A 19,933-nucleotide genomic window follows, 5' to 3' on the forward strand; every position below is an offset into this window, starting at 1 on the left:
AGTTAGAGATACAGATGCTGAGATACCTACACTTCAGTCTATTCCCGTAGTCAAAGAGTATGCAGATGTGTTTCCAGATGAGCTTCCAGGTATTCCTCCAGAGCGAGAGATTGATTTTAGCATCGATTTGCTTCCAGGAACTCAACCAATATCCATCCCTCCGTATAGAATGGCACCTGCCGAATTGAAGGAGTTGAAGGAGCAGTTAAAAGATTTGCTGGAGAAAGGTTACATTAGGCCCAGTACCTCACCTTGGGGTGCACCGGTACTATTTGTGCGGAAGAAAGACGGCTCGCTGAGGATGTGTATCGATTATAGGCAGTTGAACAAGGTAACTATTAAGAATAAGTATCCACTTCCAAGGATCGATGACTTGTTTGATCAGTTGCAGGGGGATAGATGCTTTTCAAAGATAGATTTGTGGTCGGGGTACCACTAGGTCAGAGTTCGGGAAAAAGATATTCCAAAGACAGCCTTCAGGACCCGATATGGCCACTTCGAGTTCCTTGTCATGTCCTTCGGGTTGACTAATGCACCCGCCATATTTATGGACTTGATGAATAGCCTATTCCGGCCATTTTTAGATCTGTTCGTGATAGTATTTATTGATGATATTCTGGTTTATTCCCGTTCAGAGGATGAGCATGCGGACCACCTGCGAGCGGTACTCCAAACCCTCCGTGATCATAAGTTGTATGCTAAGTTTTCTAAATGTGAGTTCTGGTTGAAGTCTGTAGCATTCTTGGGGCATATTGTATCAGATGAAGGGATAAAGGTAGACACTCAGAAGATTGAGGCCGTGAAATCTTGGTTCGTAGCTTTCTAGTCTTAGCAGGATACTATCGGAGGTTCGTAGAGGGTTTTTCTTCCCTTTCGGCACCATTGACGAAGTTGACACAGAAAGAAACTAAGTTTCAATGGACAGAGGCTTGCGAGCGGAGTTTCCAAAAGCTTAAGAACAGGTTGACCTCAGCTCCAGTTCTAACACTTCCAGAGGGTCTAGAGGGTTATGCCGTGTATTGTGATGCATTAGGTGTCGGGTTAGGATGTGTCCTGATGCAACATGGGAAGGTAATTGCGTATGCTTCAAGTCAGTTGAGGAAGCACGAGAGGAATTATCCGACCCACGACCTCGAGTTAGCTGCGGTTGTCCATGCACTTAAGATATGGCGACATTATTTATATGGTGTTCATGTTGATGTATTTACTGATCATAAAAGCCTACAATATATCTTCAAGCAGAAAGAGTTGAATTTGCGACAGAGGCGATGGCTTGAGTTATTGAAAGATTACGATGTTAACATTCTCTACCATCCAGGGAAAGCTAATGTTGTAGCAGATGCCTTAAGTCGCCGATCTATGGGTAGCTTAGCACATGTAGAGCCCGAGAAAAGACAATTAGCTAGAGAGATTCATCAATTGGCTTCGTTGGGGGTTCGGTTAGTAGATTCTGAGGATGGTGGAGTTGTACTCCAAAACACTGCAAAATCATCCCTCATAGCTGAAGTCAAGGAAAGGCAGTACGAGGACCCAGAGTTGGTCGAGTTGAGAGAGCGAGTTCCGCAGCAGAAGAAGCCATTGTTAGAGCTCAAGGGAGATGGGGTTCTCAGATACAGGGGTCGTTCGTGTGTTCCAGATGTAGCAGGGCTACGAGACAGGATTATGTCAGAGGCACATTATTCAGGGTATTCCATCCATCCTGGATCGACGAAGATGTATCATGACATTAAGGATGTGTACTGGTGGAACGATATGAAGAAGAACATTGCTGAGTTTGTCGCCCAATGTACTAGTTGCCAGCAAGTGAAGGTAGAGCACCAGAAGCCCGGAGGGCTAATGCAGACTATAGAGATCCCGACATGGAAATGGGAGGCGATAAACATGGACTTTATCACGGGTTTACCTCGTTCTAATCGTAAGTTCGATTCCATATGGGTGATAGTCGATAGGCTCACGAAATCAGCTCACTTCCTACCGGTCAGATCTACATATACAGCAGAAGATTATGCAAAGTTATATATTAAGGAGATAGTGCGGCTACACGGAGTACCGATTTCTATTATATCTGACCGTGGGGCTCAGTTTAAAGCACATTTTTGGAGGTCATTTCAGAGAGGTCTAGGGACTCAGGTGAATCTCAGCACAGCTTTTCATCCACATACTGATGGACAAGCCGAGCGCACAATTCAGACGCTCGAGGATATGTTACGAGTATGTGTGTTGGATTTTAAAAGAAGTTGGGATGAACATCTACCTCTTATCGAGTTTGCATATAATAACAGTTACCACTCCAGTATCCAGATGGCTCCGTACGAGGCTTTGTATGGGCGTAAGTGCAGATCTCCTATAGGGTGGTTTGATGTTGGAGAATCTGGGTTACATGGGCCAGACCTGGTTCAGCAGGCCATAGAGAAAGTAAAGCTTATCCGGGAGCGACTGTTGACAGCTCAGAGTCGTCAGAAGTCATATTCTGATGTGCGGCGACGAGACTTAGAGTTCAGGATTAATGACTGGGTATTCTTAAAGGTATCACCTATGAAGGGCGTGATGAGGTTTGGCAAGAAAGGCAAGCTTAGCCCACGGTATATTGGGCCTTATAGGATCATTCGGAGAGTGGGCCAAGTAGCTTATGAGTTAGAGTTGCCCTCAGAATTGGAGTCTGTCCATCCGGTTTTTCACGTATCTATGCTACGGAAGTGCATTGGCGATCCTACCCGAGTGGTGCCCACAGATGATGTACAGATTACAGAGGACTTGTCATACGAGAAAATTCCAGTTGCCATCCTAGACCGACAAATCCGCAAGCTACGAAATAAGGAGGTAGCTTCCGTGAAGGTTTTATGGAGGAGCAAGAATGTAGAAGAGATGACGTGGGAATCGGAGGAAGAAATGAAGTCTAAATACCCCCACCTATTTCAAACTGAAGATATGGTTCGAGATGGGACGCTACAACATAGCTCTATGTAGGCTAGCAGGTCATCAGGTAAGCTTTTATTTTTCACTTTCAATATTTATGATTTACGGTCGGTGAGGCAAATTGCTGCTATTTATAAAGATTGGCCATGTGTGGCATGCATAGTATGTTTCTGGCTACGTGCAGGTTGGTTTTAACCTAGTGTACGAAGGATACTCTGGCAAAATTTTCCAAAGTCTCTAAGAGTAAACATTCGAGGACGAATGTTCCCAAGGGGGGAGTGATGTTACACCCTATATTTTTGTACGTAAAAATGCGTCGTAAGAAAACTAATGTAGGACCAAAAATGAGATAATATTTAAAAGTATATAAAGTAAGTTAATCATGTTACCTATGAGGTTACAAATATTGAAGATCATGAACAACAAGTACAAAGAGGGTTGGACAGTTCAGAAGCTAAAGCAATTGAATAAAACAATATTTCGTCGAAAGTCGACAAGTTGGGAATTTTATAACATGTACCTTTGGGGTGAGACTAGGGTGATTAACATGATAAAGAGATTATGTTATGATTTATATTAGTCGTATGACATCCATGTGTTATGTTTTAATGTCAAGCGAGTTGTGGAACAAAAGTCGATGAAAGTCATCACAAGTTACACTCACAAGTTTTACTGAAACTTTAAGTCAAATCTAACTGCAATTTTCTCCCAATATACTTAGAGTTATGGGGTGCTCCACCCATCAAATTAAAGATCTATGAGTCTATTTTCCAATTCATTAAACCGTTTGTCAATACGACATCGGAGTAGTGAGATATGGGCATTTTTGCGATACTGCGCAAGCTGCTAGGTGACAAGTAGGTGTGTCACCTACTTGCTTAAATGAAAGCCCAAAAATGGGCCATTTCGGGTCGTCCAAAGAGGCCTTTTAAAGGCCTATTTTCTTCATATATTAGACTTAAAATAGAGCATAATAACCAGACATAAGCTCTGCAAAGAATCCTCCCAAACATTTCCCACAAACCCTAATTGATTTTCTCTCCCTTTCAAGTTCTAATTGGAGGTAAAACCTAGAGTTTGAAGAACCAAGATAGGAGCTGAGTTATCCAACAAATAAGGTGATTTTACTGCTCTCTTTCATCCAGTTTTTCTTCTATAAATTCATGGTAAGTCGTTCTATACTTGTGAGAACTCACGGGACGGTGATCGGAAGCCGTGAGTTCGAGTTATTCACTTGTAGCGGACTGTTTTGTATTGCTGTTGAGCTGCGTGTTTTACTACTATTTTGTGGAGTTTTGGAGGATGAAGGGGGTGTAGAAACACCATATAAATGTAGGGTGGTTGGCTGGTCGTTCGTCATAACATTTTCGGGTCGTTTGACACTACTACGGTGGTCGTTTTGTGTATGAAGAGATTGGGGTGTGTTGGGCTGTTTTGTAGTATTTGATGGTGTATATAGGGCTGGAAAATGATGTATATATGTTGTCATTGTTCTGTTCTTGTATTGTTGGTGTTATCTTGAATTTGGAGGAAGTAAGGATTATAGGTGAGATGCTGCCCGTTTTAATACAAAATAAGTTTGTCGTTCGTTGTGCGATAGTTGTAACTTTCGTAACTTAACGATAGTATTATTATCATTCTTGTAGATTAAGGTGCGAAGAGGTGAGTTCAACTTGGTGATTGGAAAGATTCTGATAAGGTATGTTAAGGCTAAGCCTTCCTTCATTTTGGCATGATCTCGTAGCTACATGTGTTAGTAATGAGACAAAAAGAGAAGTTCATATTCATGAATTTATTCACACTATTCTAGTCTCATAAGTTACAATATTATTCCTTATCGAGATTCTATATTCAATTTAGTATTGTCTTCTTCCAGTCAAGAGAGCAGCAAGCCTATATATACAGTATTACAGTATTTTCATTACCATCGAGCTATAATCGATGGGCAGGCCCCTATTGGGCAACCTCTGATCAGATGGAAAGTTATATACCGAGCCTACTGTGGCCGAGCGCCTATGAGCGAGCCCAGCATGGTCGAGATACATAGCCTAGTATGGCCGAGCGCCTATGAGAGAGCCTATTATGGCAGAGCAGTTATATATACCGAGCCTTATAAGGCCGTACAATTATTTTACTTACTATATTGAAGGAGTTGAGTCAGTATCAACAGATAAGTATATCTCCAGATCATCTTTGACTCCCAATTATTTTCAGTTATTATATTATCAGTTCAGTTTCAACTTTCAGTTATGTTATCGCCTTATATACTCGGTACATTATTTCGTACTGACATCCCTTTTCCGGGGACGCTGCATTTCATGCATGCAGGTTCAGATAGACAGACGAGTAGACCTCCTCAGTAGGTGTTTCCAGAGTTTAGCCTGATCGGTAAGCTCCACATCCTTCGGAGTTATCGGGTCTAAGTTTTTGTGTGCATCTTATGTATGTAATTATATATATAATATGGGTAGGTCGGGGCCCTGTTCCGATCACAATATATCTATCAGTAGAGGCTTGTAGACATATCCTGTTGGTTAGTGCAGTATGTTGGGTTTGTAGGCCTGGTATGTATAATTTGGTGGTTTGTCAGCTGTAGTAGCTATGACGGCCTTTTCAGCCTAGTTTTATATTGATGTTTAGTTATCGCTAGTTTCCATTCAGTTTTATATTTTGCTTCGCAAATTGTCTTGCAAGGTGGCCCCGTGGCCAAAGTATGACATTATATGTTCAGAGTCCCTTAGTCGCAATTTGGTATGCCAGGTTAGGTGAGGCACCGGGTGCTTGTCTCGCTCCTAGGTTCGGGGCGTGATATTTATGTACTCACGCTACACTTCTGCACTAATCGTGCAGGATCTGAGGCAGGTGCATCTGGCGGTATTACCGGTGCGCATCCCAGATATCCCGAGGCCTAGTGGTGAGCTGCATTCCTGAACCGTTCCGCAGCACCTAGAGTCTCTCCTTTACATTTAATTTTGTCTATTTTTATTTCAGATAGTGGCTAGAGTTTTGTATAATCTATTAGTGCCCATACACTTGTGACACCAGATCTTAGCACACACTTTAGTAGACTTTATGATTTTGGAGTATTTACATATTTTTGTGTGCATTCAGATGCTTTCATTTTATTCTCTATTTCACAAATTTCTAAATACATGGAACTTAATTACTTGTAAGCCTATTAAAAGAAGTAATCACGTAGTGAATTTATCGTAGGCTTGCCTAGCGGTGACGTTAGGCACCATCACGGCCTATAGGATAAATTGGGTCGTGACAACACCAACTGATTTAGCCCCAGCCAAACCCATATCTGAGATCAATTCAAGGGCATACTTCCGTTTATGCCTAACAATACCCTCTTTGCTTCTGTCCAATTCTATGCTAAGGAAATACCTCAGCTCACCAAGATCCTTGATCTTGAAACTGGATTGTAAACATGCCTTAGTTTCGAGAATCATGGTTGAGTCATCTCCTGTGATCAAGAGATCATCGACATAAACCAAAACTAAGACAAATTTTTCTTGAGATTGTCTAGTAAACAGAGAATAATCCAAATGAGTTTGAACAAAACCATAAAACAACAAGGCAGAAGATAATTTTAGATTCCTCTGCCTGGAGGCCTACTTAAGGCCATATAGTGACTTAAGCAACTTACAAACCTGCTGAAGACCATTTGAACCGTGAAAGCCCTAGGGTAAAGTCATATACACTTTTTATCCAAATCTCCTTGCAAGAATGTATTATAGACATCCATTTGATTGGTTGCAGCAATAGCCAAAACACACCTAACAGTTACCATTTTGACTACGGAGAAAAGGTTTCTTGGTAATCCAAGCCTTCAGTCTTGCCTTGAACCTCTCCACCTCCCCTGTATCTTTATACTTAATTTTATACACCTACTTACAACCAATAGATCTTTTACCTGTAGGCAAAGGTACCACCTCTCATGTATTATTAGCCTCTAAAGCTTGTAATTTAGCTTGCATAACCTCAATCTACCTAGGATCTTTCGCAGCCTTTGTTTAGGCTCAAGATCAGCAAAGAATTTGGTAAGGAAAATTTGATACCTTGGTGTGAAAGTATCATAGCTTACAACATCAGACAATAGATAGAGACAAGTATTTGCAGTAGAATTATGTCCTTTGCCAGGTACAACAAGTCCTTCAACCAAATAGGTGGTTTAGATACCCTTTCGAATTTTCTCTATGCTGGCTCAGGATCAATAACAGGTGCAAGGGTAGAAGGTGGTAAACCTGTAGTGATGGGAGAAGGATCTGCAATGTCAAAGACATGTGCATCATGTGAAGCTATTACTGGTGGCTGGTCTAAGATATGTGATGGACTAAAAATAGGATCATCTTGTGAAGGAGAAGGGGTAGACACAATTGGAAAGGAGAAGTCCTGATATGTTACTTATGAATGTAAAGGAAATATGTTCTCATGAAAGAGAACATCTCTGCTAATAAAGACTGTTCTGTGCTCCATGTCATAGAGCTTGTAACCTTTCTGAAAAGTCTCATAGCCAAGCAACACAGATGATATAGCTCTAGGGCTGAATTTGTCTTGTCTAGGTAATATTGTTGCATAGCAGAGGTAACCTATTACTCGCAAATGAGAAAATGAAGGCACTCTGTTGTGAAATACTTCAAATGGAGACTTGTTTTCCAAAATAGTATAGGGCACTCTGTTAATTATATACACAACAGCTTTAACACAACATCTCCAAAACCTAGGTGGCAAGTGATAGCTCTAGCTATCTCAAGGATATGCCTATACCTCCTCTCGATAACCCCATTTTGTTGAGGAGAATAAGGGTAAGAACTCTGATGAATTATCCCATGCGACTTGAACAACTCACCACAAAGACTATTGTAAAATTATGACCCATTATCAGATCTAAAAGCTTTAACTTTCCTTTCAAATTTGTTCAAGATCATGGCAATAAAAGATTTAAGTAGGGTAGACATATCAGATTTAACTCATATCATAAAGACCCAAGTCCAACACTCACAACCAACTTGTTTGCTAACTTGTTCAAAACTAACACAACCAACACTCACACCAACACTCACAACCAACACAACCTGGGAGCAGATTTTTCAAAACTAACTTGTTTGCTACTTATTGCAAGTTCCACATATAAGCTCAAACTTTTGAGGCATCTGCCTATCTGTTATACTGTCAAGCACCTTAGCAACATAGACATCAGTATCAACTCCTAGAGAAAAATGGAAGTTATCCTGCTATACAGATCAATTTCAATCAGCTTGAAGTGGTCAGCAATCTGATGTACTTACTCAGAAAGTAGGAGAAGCAACTAATGTGGAGAATTAATAAACTGGACTTTCATCTCAAAAAATGATCAATCTGCTCTATGCTCATTATGGATGTTGATCAACAGTTACTGCAACAACACTTCAGCAACACAGATGTCAATTCATATTAGGTTCAGAAAACTGGAAGTTATCCTGCTAATCACAAGCAGCTTGGCTTGGACATCAATCTGATGTACCTACACAGACAGTTATCACATGGCCTGAGCTTGACTACTATGTAATGTATATGTGGTATTAGACCATTTCTCAGTGGTATTAGCATGTTATCATGCTCATTCTAGGGGTGGTTTAACATCATACAGAACTATGGAGTCAAGCAGGTATCTCATAGAATCCAACATGAGTTCACAAGATATAAGGCTTATATTAGCTGTGATTGCATTTATTCACAGAATTGTATGGCTGCACATTTGATCAGCTTCTTTGTGTATGAATTTTTGGTACTGGAATATCAAATTGAAGATATCAATTCACATGAAATACAAGGAAAACTATTGCTGGCATCTGTTCTTAGTATTTACAGTATAGTGTCATATCATTAGCCAGTGGTATTAGTGTGCATGCATGCTCAATCTTAAGATGAGAAGACATTATATTGTCCTCATGTCTCAAGCAGGCAGTTCTGTCTCTATTATGCTTTCATCTCAAATTCATGTTCAATGTATCAACAATGATACTGAAATTTTTAGCTCCAAGTTCACAATGTTCAAAATGCTTCGCTTTACAACTACTGGATTTAAACATACCTATTCCTTTGGATTGCAACAAATGGCACCTGGTGAGAGCTTTGTAGGTGCTACAATAAATTGTTGGCAACTGGTGTGTGCATTCATGATCGTCGGCAACAATTGGATGTTTCAAATTACTAGCCTTGTATTTACCATCTTTCATTACGCTACTGCTACATTATATTTGGTAGCAATCGCCATTGGATTTCTTTGTCGTATTGTTTGTTTGTAGTTTATCTGAACATTTTGTAAGTTTCACCCAATTTGGGATTTATTATACATAACAGCTACTAGGTGAATAACCTAGTAGTATATTCGCAGGAAAAACAAAAGTGTCCATCTAGAGAAATCATCCATAAGAGTAAGAAAATAGTTCATTCCATTATAGGTGGAGACTTTGTAGGGCCCCCAAACATCTATATGAATCAATTCAAATGGTGTAGCAGCTCTACTATTACTATGAGAAAATAGAAGTCTAACTTGTCTAGCTAATGGACATATGCCACAATGGTCCAATGTAAGACTATATTTATTTTTCAAAACAAAAATTCTTCTTAGAACTGCCATAGGTACATGGCCCATCCTCTTGTGCCATAACTCTGAATTTGTTCTCTCTCTTACTGCCAAAGATTTCATCTGCTCCTTGACTCCAGCATTTCCCTTTGGTCTCAAGATGTAAAGTTCTACTTCTTTCTTACCAATTCCCTTCACCCTCCCAGTGAAGAGTCCCTGGAAGATAAAGAATTCGAGATAGAAACTAACAAAGCACTGCAAAGCCTTAACCAGCTTTGAAACTGAAAATAGGTTGAATTTAAATGCTGGTACACACAATACATCTTTAATGAGATCACCTCCTGTCAAGTGGAAATTTCCTACATGAGTAATCTGAGTGGAATCTCCAGTAGGCATTTGAACATGTCCTGAGTTTCCTACTTTAGTAGCATCAACCAACAAGTCTACTATCCAAGTAGGACTAGAATCAGGATCAGACAAAGATATACCTGCCATGTGTGCACTAGGTTCACCAACTGAAGTTTTCTTCAACAAATTGAGGATTTGTGAATTCTGCTAAGGAGTAAAGACTGGTGTTGTCATAGGTGCGAGTGGACGAGGAGTAGAAGCATCATTTCCATCTGATTGTGCAAGGTTTCCACTCGGCAAAACACCTCTCTTTTATGGCTTAAAATCAGGAGGGTACCGTATGATTTTATAGCAATTTTCCTTCAAATGACCTTTCATGTTGCAAAAGTCACATTTCATTAACTTGAAACAATTATCCTTGGAATGACCTCGTGTGTGACAATAATCACACTCCAGATTATAATTCTTATTCCCCAGCCTCTGACCAGAATGTTTAGCAGTAAATAGGGCAGTAGGATCCATATTTTCAGTCAATGCACAATGCCTTCCTGCGACCATTTTTTGACTCTCATCCTGAAGCAGCATTGCATATGCTTGGTTAATATTAGGAACGTGTGATTTCATCAAGATCTGGCTGCGTGCATGGCTATATCCGTCATTGAGACCCATAAGAAATTGTAACAAGCGTTGGTATTGTAAATGATTAGCATATTCCTTGGATTTTGTACATTCACAGGAAGGAGGGGGCATCAATGAATCATATTCACCCCATAAGTCCTTCAATTTGGAATAATACACAGAAATGGATGAAGTACCCTTTGTTAAGGTGAAAATTGTCTTATGCAGATAAAACATACGAGAAGTTGTCACCTTATCAAAGCGCTCTCGCATGTCCTCCCAAATAGCATAAGCACTGAAATGAAACAGCACTCCTCTAAGCAAATGATGACTAACATTATGCATAATTCATGATTTTACCATCGTATTACAGCGATCCCAGTGATTAACAAAATTTTGTCCATAAGTGTCTCGCGTGATAGTACCTTCAACAAAACCTAGTTTATTCCTAGTTAGCAAAAAAACTTCCATGGCCTGTCACCATAGAGTATAATTATCCATTCTGATTAGGGGCATCCCAATCGAAAGCAAGCTCGGAGCATCCGAAGCATGCAAATACAATGGGTGATTGTGGTCAATCACAATCTTATTTTGCGTAGTTGCGTCATCGATTGCCATAAAATTTAGGGCTCAAAACACATTAAAACTCGAATTCATTAGAAAGTACCTAATGAATCTCTCGATTTTCAATTGGCGTCAGAGAAAATCCCTATATTCACTCAATTAGGGCTCTGATACCATGTTAAATCTTCATTGATCAATGAATTGAGCAATCTGACTGAGCACACGAATGAAGAGGATGAGAGAATTATGAAGAAGGAGCTGAGATCAGAAATTTTTCCTTATCCCTTGAAGCATTATCCATAAATTTTCTTCTCTTTATCGCATCAGGAAGTGTTGATTCTTTTGTAGATTTCTCAAATTGGCCTTGTTTCGATGTGTCATTGAGTATTTTTGTTCTCCTTTCTGCAATAATTGTTGCTGTTGAATCTGTAAATACATGTTCTGTTTGAGTGATTTGCAAATCGAAAGATGACCCATCGAAATTGAGTGCTTTGGTGGGTATACCTCGGGTAACTCTCTTCTGAATTGTTGAATCAACTATTGGAGAGGAAATTTCAAGTTTTCTGGTGAAAGCATAACAATGGTGAATATTTAAAAAAATTAGTAAAGAGAAAAAGAAGAAGCACAGTACCAGCGAAAAGCTAACAACTTTAACACTTACTACAATCTTTTGGAGCAAAAAATATTGAAAATTGAGAGAGACAATGGAGATGATAAAAGGAGAATCGTGGCTATAGAATGGGGAAGAAAATGGCGCTGTGAGAGAGAGATAGTGGAGAGAGAGATCGTCGAGAGAGAACTTTGATACTATATTGTGATTTTGGGAGAGAAAAAACTGGAGAGAAAAATATTAGACATCGTATTTAATGGCTTAATGGTAGGAAGTGACCATAAATACATATTTTTGCTATAAAAACTAAAAGATAACTATAGAAAATAATATTTTAAAAGGGTTTTTATTTATAATAAATAAGGTGTAAAGCTTTGCTATAGGAGGTAAAATTTTCATAATAATATCTAGTTTGAGTAGCTAACTGCTCCGGGCTCTGATGTTCTAGCCCGTATATAATAACAGGTGCATTAATAATCTATTATATCAAGTAACCATTATATTATTCAGATTTTTCCTATCTATACTACATTATAAACTTACTCCCCTTCCTAAAGAAGTTATCACTTATTTACATTAACATATACAATTTACAATTTATATACTGTATAAAATAATGTATTAGATTTCAATCTTACCCATTTTTTCTCCCTCTTCTTCCTTCCCTAAGTTCGTATCAAATTACGTCTGGAATACTGCGACGGAGAAACTCACTGGCTGTCTTTCCCCTCTCCATCTTCTGCTACGATCAGATTGTTTTTCCCTTCTATTTGTCTTTTTAATTACATCTCTTAAATATGTCCCGTGAAATAAGAATGGTGAAAGGGCATAGATTTATCTAAGAATTCACCCGAATGTGAATGGCATTGAAGTAAGCTGATAGTGTCTCTCTCAATCTGGATGATAGGAAAAGGAAACTTCATCAATTAAGTGCGCTTGACGAAGCAATAGAGACGAAGCCATCAAAATGTGAATCACAAGAAAAGAAACATCACCTTTATATTAACTAGGCGTATTCTAGATTCAACCCATTATGAAATTATTATTTATTTGGATTGGGTATTATTTTAAATGATTGAGAATATCCTTTGGAGTTTATATCTCAACTTTGAGAGAATTTGGTGAAGATTCGAGATGGTTTTGGTTAGAATTTCATATTGAAACTCGAAGAAAAGACATAAACAAATTGTATATATTTTGTATGTCGAGTCTAAAAACGGCATACAAAATATATACAACGAATATAATTGTATATAAATTGTATGTAAATTCTAGTTTTTAACTGAATTTTCTATTTAAAAAAAAATATATGTAAGTTGTAGATAAACTGTATCCAAGTTGTAGATAAATGTAGTTTTTGACCGAATTTCTGTAGAAAAAATGTAGTCAAGTTGTAGATAAATTGTAGATTTTGACCTATTTGTATATATTTTGTAATTTTAGTTACTTTTCATAAATAGAAAAACTTAGACAAAACCGGGTAAATAAATTTACAATCTCGTATATATAAAAAAAAAAGTAAAAGCAGAATATTTAAACTAATTATTTTAAAAGCAAGCTATTTTATTTCTGTAACTTTCAAGTTTCAACAGCAGAATATTTAAACTAATTGTATTTTTATTACTCCTTTTATGTCTTGTATTTTCATTGAAGTAACTGCTAATTTGTTTGTTTGTTGTTAGTCAACAACTCCTAATACATTACTAATAATCTCAACGTTACCGCACTGAGAAACATCCGTAATGATACCCCATCCATTCGTTTAGTCAACAAATCGTAAATAACAAAAATATAATATTTCTCAAACCCAAACGACAAAGCAGGGTACTTGATTTTGCCTCATCCGTGAGTTACCTCTTAAAAAAGGAACTGCAGCAGTCGTATTATGTTGTTTTTAATAGAAGGAATTCGTAGAAAATATTATTCTTCATTGATAAAAGCTGAACGAATGATAAGAGATCAAGTGGACGTTTGAATATATTAATGGCATACTTTTATTGAAAAATACAGAGAATGACTAGAGCAGCGGCAGATCACAATAGAAGTAATGCATTCCACAATACAATAGTTTTGGCTTAAACTTTATATTTATATTTAAAAATTTATTTAATATGTACAAATAATCTATTCAGAATTCAATAAGCAAAAATAATTGTTAATCAAAATCTATAAACTTAGGACTCGTTTGGCCATAGATTTTGCCAAAATAAATTTGGATTTTATTTGGCAAACACATGTTTGGCCATAGATTTTGCCTACATTTTGGCAAAATCCTAAATCCCAAAACCGGCTCAATGGGCCAAAATATCACTATTATATTTTTTAAAAAATTGCCCCAAATCTTTGTATTTTATAAAAAAACCCATCATTTATTATTTTGTAATAATGTTGCTTCGTCTTCTCGGTCATCTGATAGTGTATCATGTAGTTCATTATAAAAATGATAATTTTGTATCAAATTTATTTATGTTCAAGACTATGGTTTGCGATAATATAATGAATGTTATTGATAATGGTACTGTTGGGTATTTGTAATAGTTTTTAGAACTTGTGGGTATAAGTCATATTTTTTCAAAATAAATTTGGGAAATATGTTTTGAAAACTGATGTCCAAACACATTTTCATCTTCAAACCAAACTTCAACCAAAGCAAATTTTTCAAAACAAATTTGAGAATCTATTACCAAACGCTAGTTTAAAATCTTAAATTAGCTAGAATTCGAGTGGAATCTCTACATAAAATACCATTTGAGATAAAAAGGCACGTGCCATCTAGGAATGATAAACGCTGTTGTAATTCTAGTGGGTTGAACTAAAGGTGTCAAATGGGCTGGGTTGACCCGGTTCCTAATCGGCCCGGACCAGTTTTAGCCCGGACCGGTAAGTAGGGGGCCGGGCAGATTCTTCCCACATTTTAAACCCCACCAAGTGGTTGGGTAGATTCAGAACCAAACATTAAGCACGAGAGAATTAATAATAATTGATATTTGTGGGAAGGAGAACTCAAAATTGATACTTAATTAGAATTTTATCACAAATAAGATAAATGACTCGAAAGTATAGTTAACTTTTCAAATAGTATGAAATTCTTTAGCATTCTACATATACCAAATTCCAATCATCTCTTCTATTTAGTTTTTTAACATAATCTCCATATTTGAAGGCTAGGTAAATTTTATTTTTTTACATTATTATGTTACCTATAAGATATCTACGGACGATCCTTCATAAAAAGTGAAATTTATCCTAATATTGAATAAAAGGGGATTACCTACCTTCAGCAGAAATAATTTGATAATGTAAAACCTTTACACTATTAATGTATATAAATTAAACTATGTACGTTTGAACACATATAATGTTCTTTTAGAGGGTAGTGTATTGACAAATACAAAAGATTGCAGGAGCCTCCCTTCAAATAATAATAGAGAAATTTTTAGAAACCACTATTGTTTAGTGGCTATTAACTTGCTATAGCTACCATTTACTTAATTACTTCCTATAGCTATCATTTCAGTTGTTATGGAATGTATTTGATGTATTCAAGCTACTGTATTCATGAATACAGTAGCAAAATTCGGCGAAAAAATAAGGCAGTCTAGCTATCATCCGATGTATTCATATGTATTTGCGAGTAGTATTCAAGAATACAGTAACGGCAATCTGCGTAAAAATAGGTCTCTCTAGCTGTTTAAAAACGAAAAGTGAATCAATTAACGTGATAGACTCCTAATATAACTTAACAAACTCAATTATAACACGCAAAATTATTAATCCAGTTGATGAAAAGATTTCTCAGACGAAAAACACCCAAAAAATAGAGCAATCTTCAGAGATTAAGTCTATTCTTTTTTTTTTGTGGTATCATTCGAGGAATTTTTATCCCGCTGATATTGTTCGAGGTTCTGCTAGAAATTCATACAAGTATCTACAGAAATAGACTGAAATTCAATTTTTCAGATGGCAAGTTTAACTGTGCTACTGCGTCATTCTGGCAAGTGGAACATTGAGAATAGCTATGTCGATTATTCGATTGATGGGCTACTGATAAAAGAGTATGCGTCGTACAATAATTTGGTTGCTTCAATTTCGAAGCAACTTGCTATAAATTTGAGCTCAAAGTCAATTAAAATTGAATACAAAGTGGAAGAAAATTGCACGTCAATAAAAATATACAACGACATGGGTTACATGGTGTATGTAGAGTTGAAAAAGGAGAACAGAGAATTCGGGATGTATCTATTGTGTATAGCAACAATGGATAAAGAAATTGTAGCTGGAGGATGTCTAATTCAACGCGACCTAATGCAACTAGACGAAACAGATGGGGTGAGTAAATTTGATACAATTGATACACTTGCTCTTGAGTCAGTAAACTCAGGTGAATCAATTGAGGTTTTCGAACCAGAAAGGGATTTGATTATTTCAAAAACTAATCAAAGAGAGGTCATGGCTGGACAAATATATAAGGATAAGGCCACATTGAATGCGGTGATGAAGCAATATACAATTACTGAAAGGTTTCAATTCCGGGTTAATAGGTCTAATGCTATCAAATTTTAGTGTTCTTACTTACAACCTCTTCACCAATATGTTATATTCAAATGTATGGATATGTATTCTGGCTAGTTGTATAATGTATTCATGGTAGAAGTTTAAAAAATACAGCATATACAATGTTATATTCATAATATATGCTTTCCTTCATGCTATGTTTCTGTATCAGTGTTTTTGTAATTGTGTGTTCTGAAACATTTATATAAGAACTTAACTATTTATATTAATATATGTTTATGCATTTTTTATGCAATGTATTCAAAAATAATTTATAGTATATTCAATAAACATACATTGTATTTCGTTGTGTTTTTATATACAAAAATTTGTTGGCAAATGAAAATGCTGTGTGTATGTAGCCAAATCAGTTGTAGGTCTGTTTATATTTTATATCCATATATAACCATTCGGCACAAATGTATTTGCAGCTATACATTATTATGCATTTCAGAGGATTGTGAATGGAGATTTAAGGCTTCTAGTATTAACAAATTACAAATGTTCAAAGTGAAGGAGTTCAATGATAAGCATACATGTCCGTTGCAGTATAAGGTGTATGAGCAACATCAAGCAACTAGTAGGTTGATTGGTGGTATGATTAGGTCCAAGTTTACTAATCATAAGAGGAAATACACGCCAAAGGATATAATTGATGATGTGAAATCAAACTTTGGTATAGATGTTAGTTACATGTTGGCGTGGCATGCTAAAGAAAAGGCAGTAAATTTTTTGAGAGGCGAACCAACTGATTCATACAATAAAGTACCAGGGTACTTGTATACATTGGATATGACATATCCTGGTTCGCATATTAGAATGGTAAAATTACCAAAAAATGAGTTCATGTATTTGTATATATCGTTGTATGCTTTTATAAAGGGGTTCGATTACTGTAGACCCATCGTGGTTATGGATGGTAGCCCCCTAAAATCGGCATACACAAGGACATTCGTCTCGGCTAGTACGTTGGACGGTGCAGGTGAGTCAGTTAAAAAACAAAATATATACGGATTAACATAAAATATTGTAATTTGACTTCTTAATAAAGCTTGAATGAAATTCTTTTTATATGTATGTAATTATATTTACAGGACATATATTGCCACTAACATATGGTGTTGTTGATTCAGAGAATGATGCTGCTTGGTTGTGATTCTTTGAGCAATTCAAGGTAGCTTATGGTGAGCGGTAAAACATATGCATCATTTCAGATAGGTATGAAAGCATCATCAAATCTGTATCGAGAGTGTATCCTATGGTACCCCATTTTGCTTGTATATGGCATCTATGAAACAACATATATAAGAAATTCAAAAAGAGTCATGCAAAGTTGAGCGAGGTATACTTCTCGATGGCAAAAGCATACACTCAGGATGAATTTGATAGTCTAATAAAAAAGGTGGAGAAGGTAGACATTCGGGTGAAAGAATACTTGGAATTAGCTGGACACGAAAAGTGGGCTAGGGTGTATGCACCTGTTAACCGGGGATGGACTATGACGTCAAATATTGCTGAGTCAATCAATTTCGCACTTGTATCAGCAAGAGAATTGCCAATATACGACTTCCTAGAAGAAGTTAGGAAGATGTTTGGACGTTGGAATTGCAACAATCGAAAAAAAGCTTCACACATGTACACAACGCTTGGGAAAAAATACCGGAGATCCTTACTTTGAATGAGGCACTGTCTACACGCATGACTGTAAGTTTTATTTTTTGCTATAAGTCCTTGCATCATGTATTTATGCCTGATACAATCTCTATTATTAACATACTGCCTGCTTTTATTATAATAGCACTTGTACAAGTATTCTGTTTTATGAAACAGTTGTAAAAACTGCTTATTATATATTGATAATACATGTTACTACAACTGTATTTTATAGGTTGTATTCAATGGTTTTATTTTTGTATTGACAGTATTTTACTGTATTTCACTGTATTTAAAAAATAAATGTATTCACTTTTAATAGTCTGTCTGTTAAAAAAGTATTTTTGTTTAGTGTATTTTAAATGTATTTTCATTGTATATATGTATATTGTATGTCATTGTATTTCATACATACGTGTATTAAATTTAATATTCTGTCAGATTAATATTTGTTGACATTCAGTGTATTTTAAATATTTTTTTATTGTATACATGTATACTGTATTTAATACGTTTGGTCTTTGATAGATACATGACTTTTACAAAAGTCCACAACTTATATTTCTTTGTTTAATGTAGGTTGTACCATCGACTGAACACTTGCATATAGTGAATGATGAAGGAAGACATTACACCGTTTGCCTTCTAGAGAAAAAATACAGTTGTGGGCGGTTCCAAGTTGACGAATTACCATGCCCACATGCTTGAGTTATCTTGAAAAGCAAGTTTCTAATGCTGGAAGATTATTGCTCGGATTATTACAAACCAAAGTCTGTTGTAATGATATACGAGGTGCCTGTGTATCCACTGCCCGACCAAAGTGAATGGAATATACCATCACATATATCAGAGGAAGTTATCTTACCACCCCAAATGGAAAAGACCTCCTGGAAGGCCAAAGAAGAAGCACGATAAACCATTAAGTGAATTGTTTCAGAAGAAAAATCATCATTCATGTAGTATATGTGGTCATGGAGGACATAATAAGCGTAATTGTAGAAATTCTCCACGTATAAATTAGTTCATGTTCTGATTTTAATTACTGCAATAACGATATGTCATAGATTTGTTCAAGTTTTATATTACATATTGATTTATTGCTGTATTGGATTCTTACGGGATGAATTTTTTAAGTTCAGATTACTAAATTGAACGATATTATTTTTCGTGGTATCTTTACAAATTGATTTATATACAGGTATGAGGTATAGCAGGACATGTATAGTGCAATACATTGAATACATACTGCTTATACATCTGAATACATATATACATATAAATATATAACTTATATTAATTAAAAAAAACATATGAATACATTCTACAATTCATTGAATACATATTGCTGAATAGATATTGCTGGACAAAATAGTGAAACAAAGTGAAGCTTGAGATAAAGTGCAGACTTTGAATATAGTGAATTACATTGAATACAATGAATACATTAAAAAAATGGAAAAGACTAAATACAGTGAATACATTGAATACATTGAATACAGTGAAAATAAACTGAATACATTGAAAACAGAGAAAAAACTAAATACAGTGAATACAGTGCATAAAGTGAATACATGACTTGTAATACAAATTTACTGTTGAACATATATGGGAATAACTTAACTGCTATTAATTAAAAATACATCTGAATACATAGCTAATAGTAATTAAAAAATATATATTAATACATACTGAAAAACACTGAATACATATTGTTGGATAATTCAGTGAAACACAATAAAGCTTGAGATAAAGTGAATACACTGAATATAGTGAATATAACATAATATATCAATTAACAACATAACTTAAAGGCTGTTATGTATTCCTTCATTAACATCTTAAAGACAAAAAAAATATTCATGTATTCAAAAAATAAAAAAGGTTGAGTAAAACTATCATGTATTCAGTAATAAGCTTAAAAAGAATCCGTTTTACAGAAAACTATTCTAAAGCTATCTTCATAGAAGTATATGAATTTGTAATTTGCCTAACAATTTTGCGGGTGCTTCATTGTCGCTTATGGCATCGGCATCTATATTCCGCATAGCATAGTCCCAAAGGAGGGCATCATATCTTTGACGGAGTAAATTAGCATC

General features: G+C 36.2%; 3 protein-coding genes across 3 annotated transcripts; 1 reads left to right on the forward strand and 2 right to left on the reverse strand.

The window, feature by feature from the left end:
- Positions 1–7,326: 7,326 nt before the first annotated feature.
- LOC138905079 (uncharacterized) lies at positions 7,327–9,985 on the reverse strand. The gene is made up of 3 exons (XM_070193580.1): positions 9,551–9,985; positions 8,035–8,153; positions 7,327–7,597 (listed from the first exon to the last, which is right to left on the reverse strand). Exons 1-3 carry the CDS (start codon positions 9,983–9,985, stop codon positions 7,327–7,329), a joined length of 825 nt encoding a protein of 274 aa, XP_070049681.1.
- Positions 9,986–10,150: 165 nt separating this feature from the next.
- Positions 10,151–10,801, reverse strand: LOC138905080 (uncharacterized). The gene has a single exon (XM_070193581.1). It carries the CDS (start codon positions 10,799–10,801, stop codon positions 10,151–10,153), a length of 651 nt encoding a protein of 216 aa, XP_070049682.1.
- A 6,737-nt stretch (positions 10,802–17,538) lies between these two features.
- Positions 17,539–17,862, forward strand: LOC138905081 (uncharacterized). The gene has a single exon (XM_070193583.1). It carries the CDS (start codon positions 17,539–17,541, stop codon positions 17,860–17,862), a length of 324 nt encoding a protein of 107 aa, XP_070049684.1.
- Positions 17,863–19,933: the final 2,071 nt, after the last annotated feature.

Source organism: Nicotiana tomentosiformis, chromosome 2 (genome assembly GCF_000390325.3).
Source record: "Nicotiana tomentosiformis chromosome 2, ASM39032v3, whole genome shotgun sequence".
Classification (NCBI taxonomy): domain Eukaryota; kingdom Viridiplantae; phylum Streptophyta; class Magnoliopsida; order Solanales; family Solanaceae; genus Nicotiana; species Nicotiana tomentosiformis.

What these genes read in the sequence shown, in the direction of transcription:
- LOC138905080 (XM_070193581.1), bottom strand. Translation starts at nt 10,801, where the DNA reads ATGCATAATGTTAGTCATCATTTGCTTAGAGGAGTGCTGTTTCATTTC.
- LOC138905081 (XM_070193583.1), top strand. Translation starts at nt 17,539, where the DNA reads ATGGCAAAAGCATACACTCAGGATGAATTTGATAGTCTAATAAAAAAG.
- LOC138905079 (XM_070193580.1), bottom strand. Translation starts at nt 9,985, where the DNA reads ATGGCAGGTATATCTTTGTCTGATCCTGATTCTAGTCCTACTTGGATA. An exon ending in GGCACAAGAGGATGGGCCAT is followed by an intron (nt 8,154 to 9,550) that starts GTACCTATGGCA and finishes TCTGTATAGCAG; the next exon opens with GATAACTTCCATTTTTCTCT. An exon ending in ATATGTGGAACTTGCAATAA is followed by an intron (nt 7,598 to 8,034) that starts GTAGCAAACAAG and finishes TATAATTAACAG; the next exon opens with AGTGCCCTATACTATTTTGG.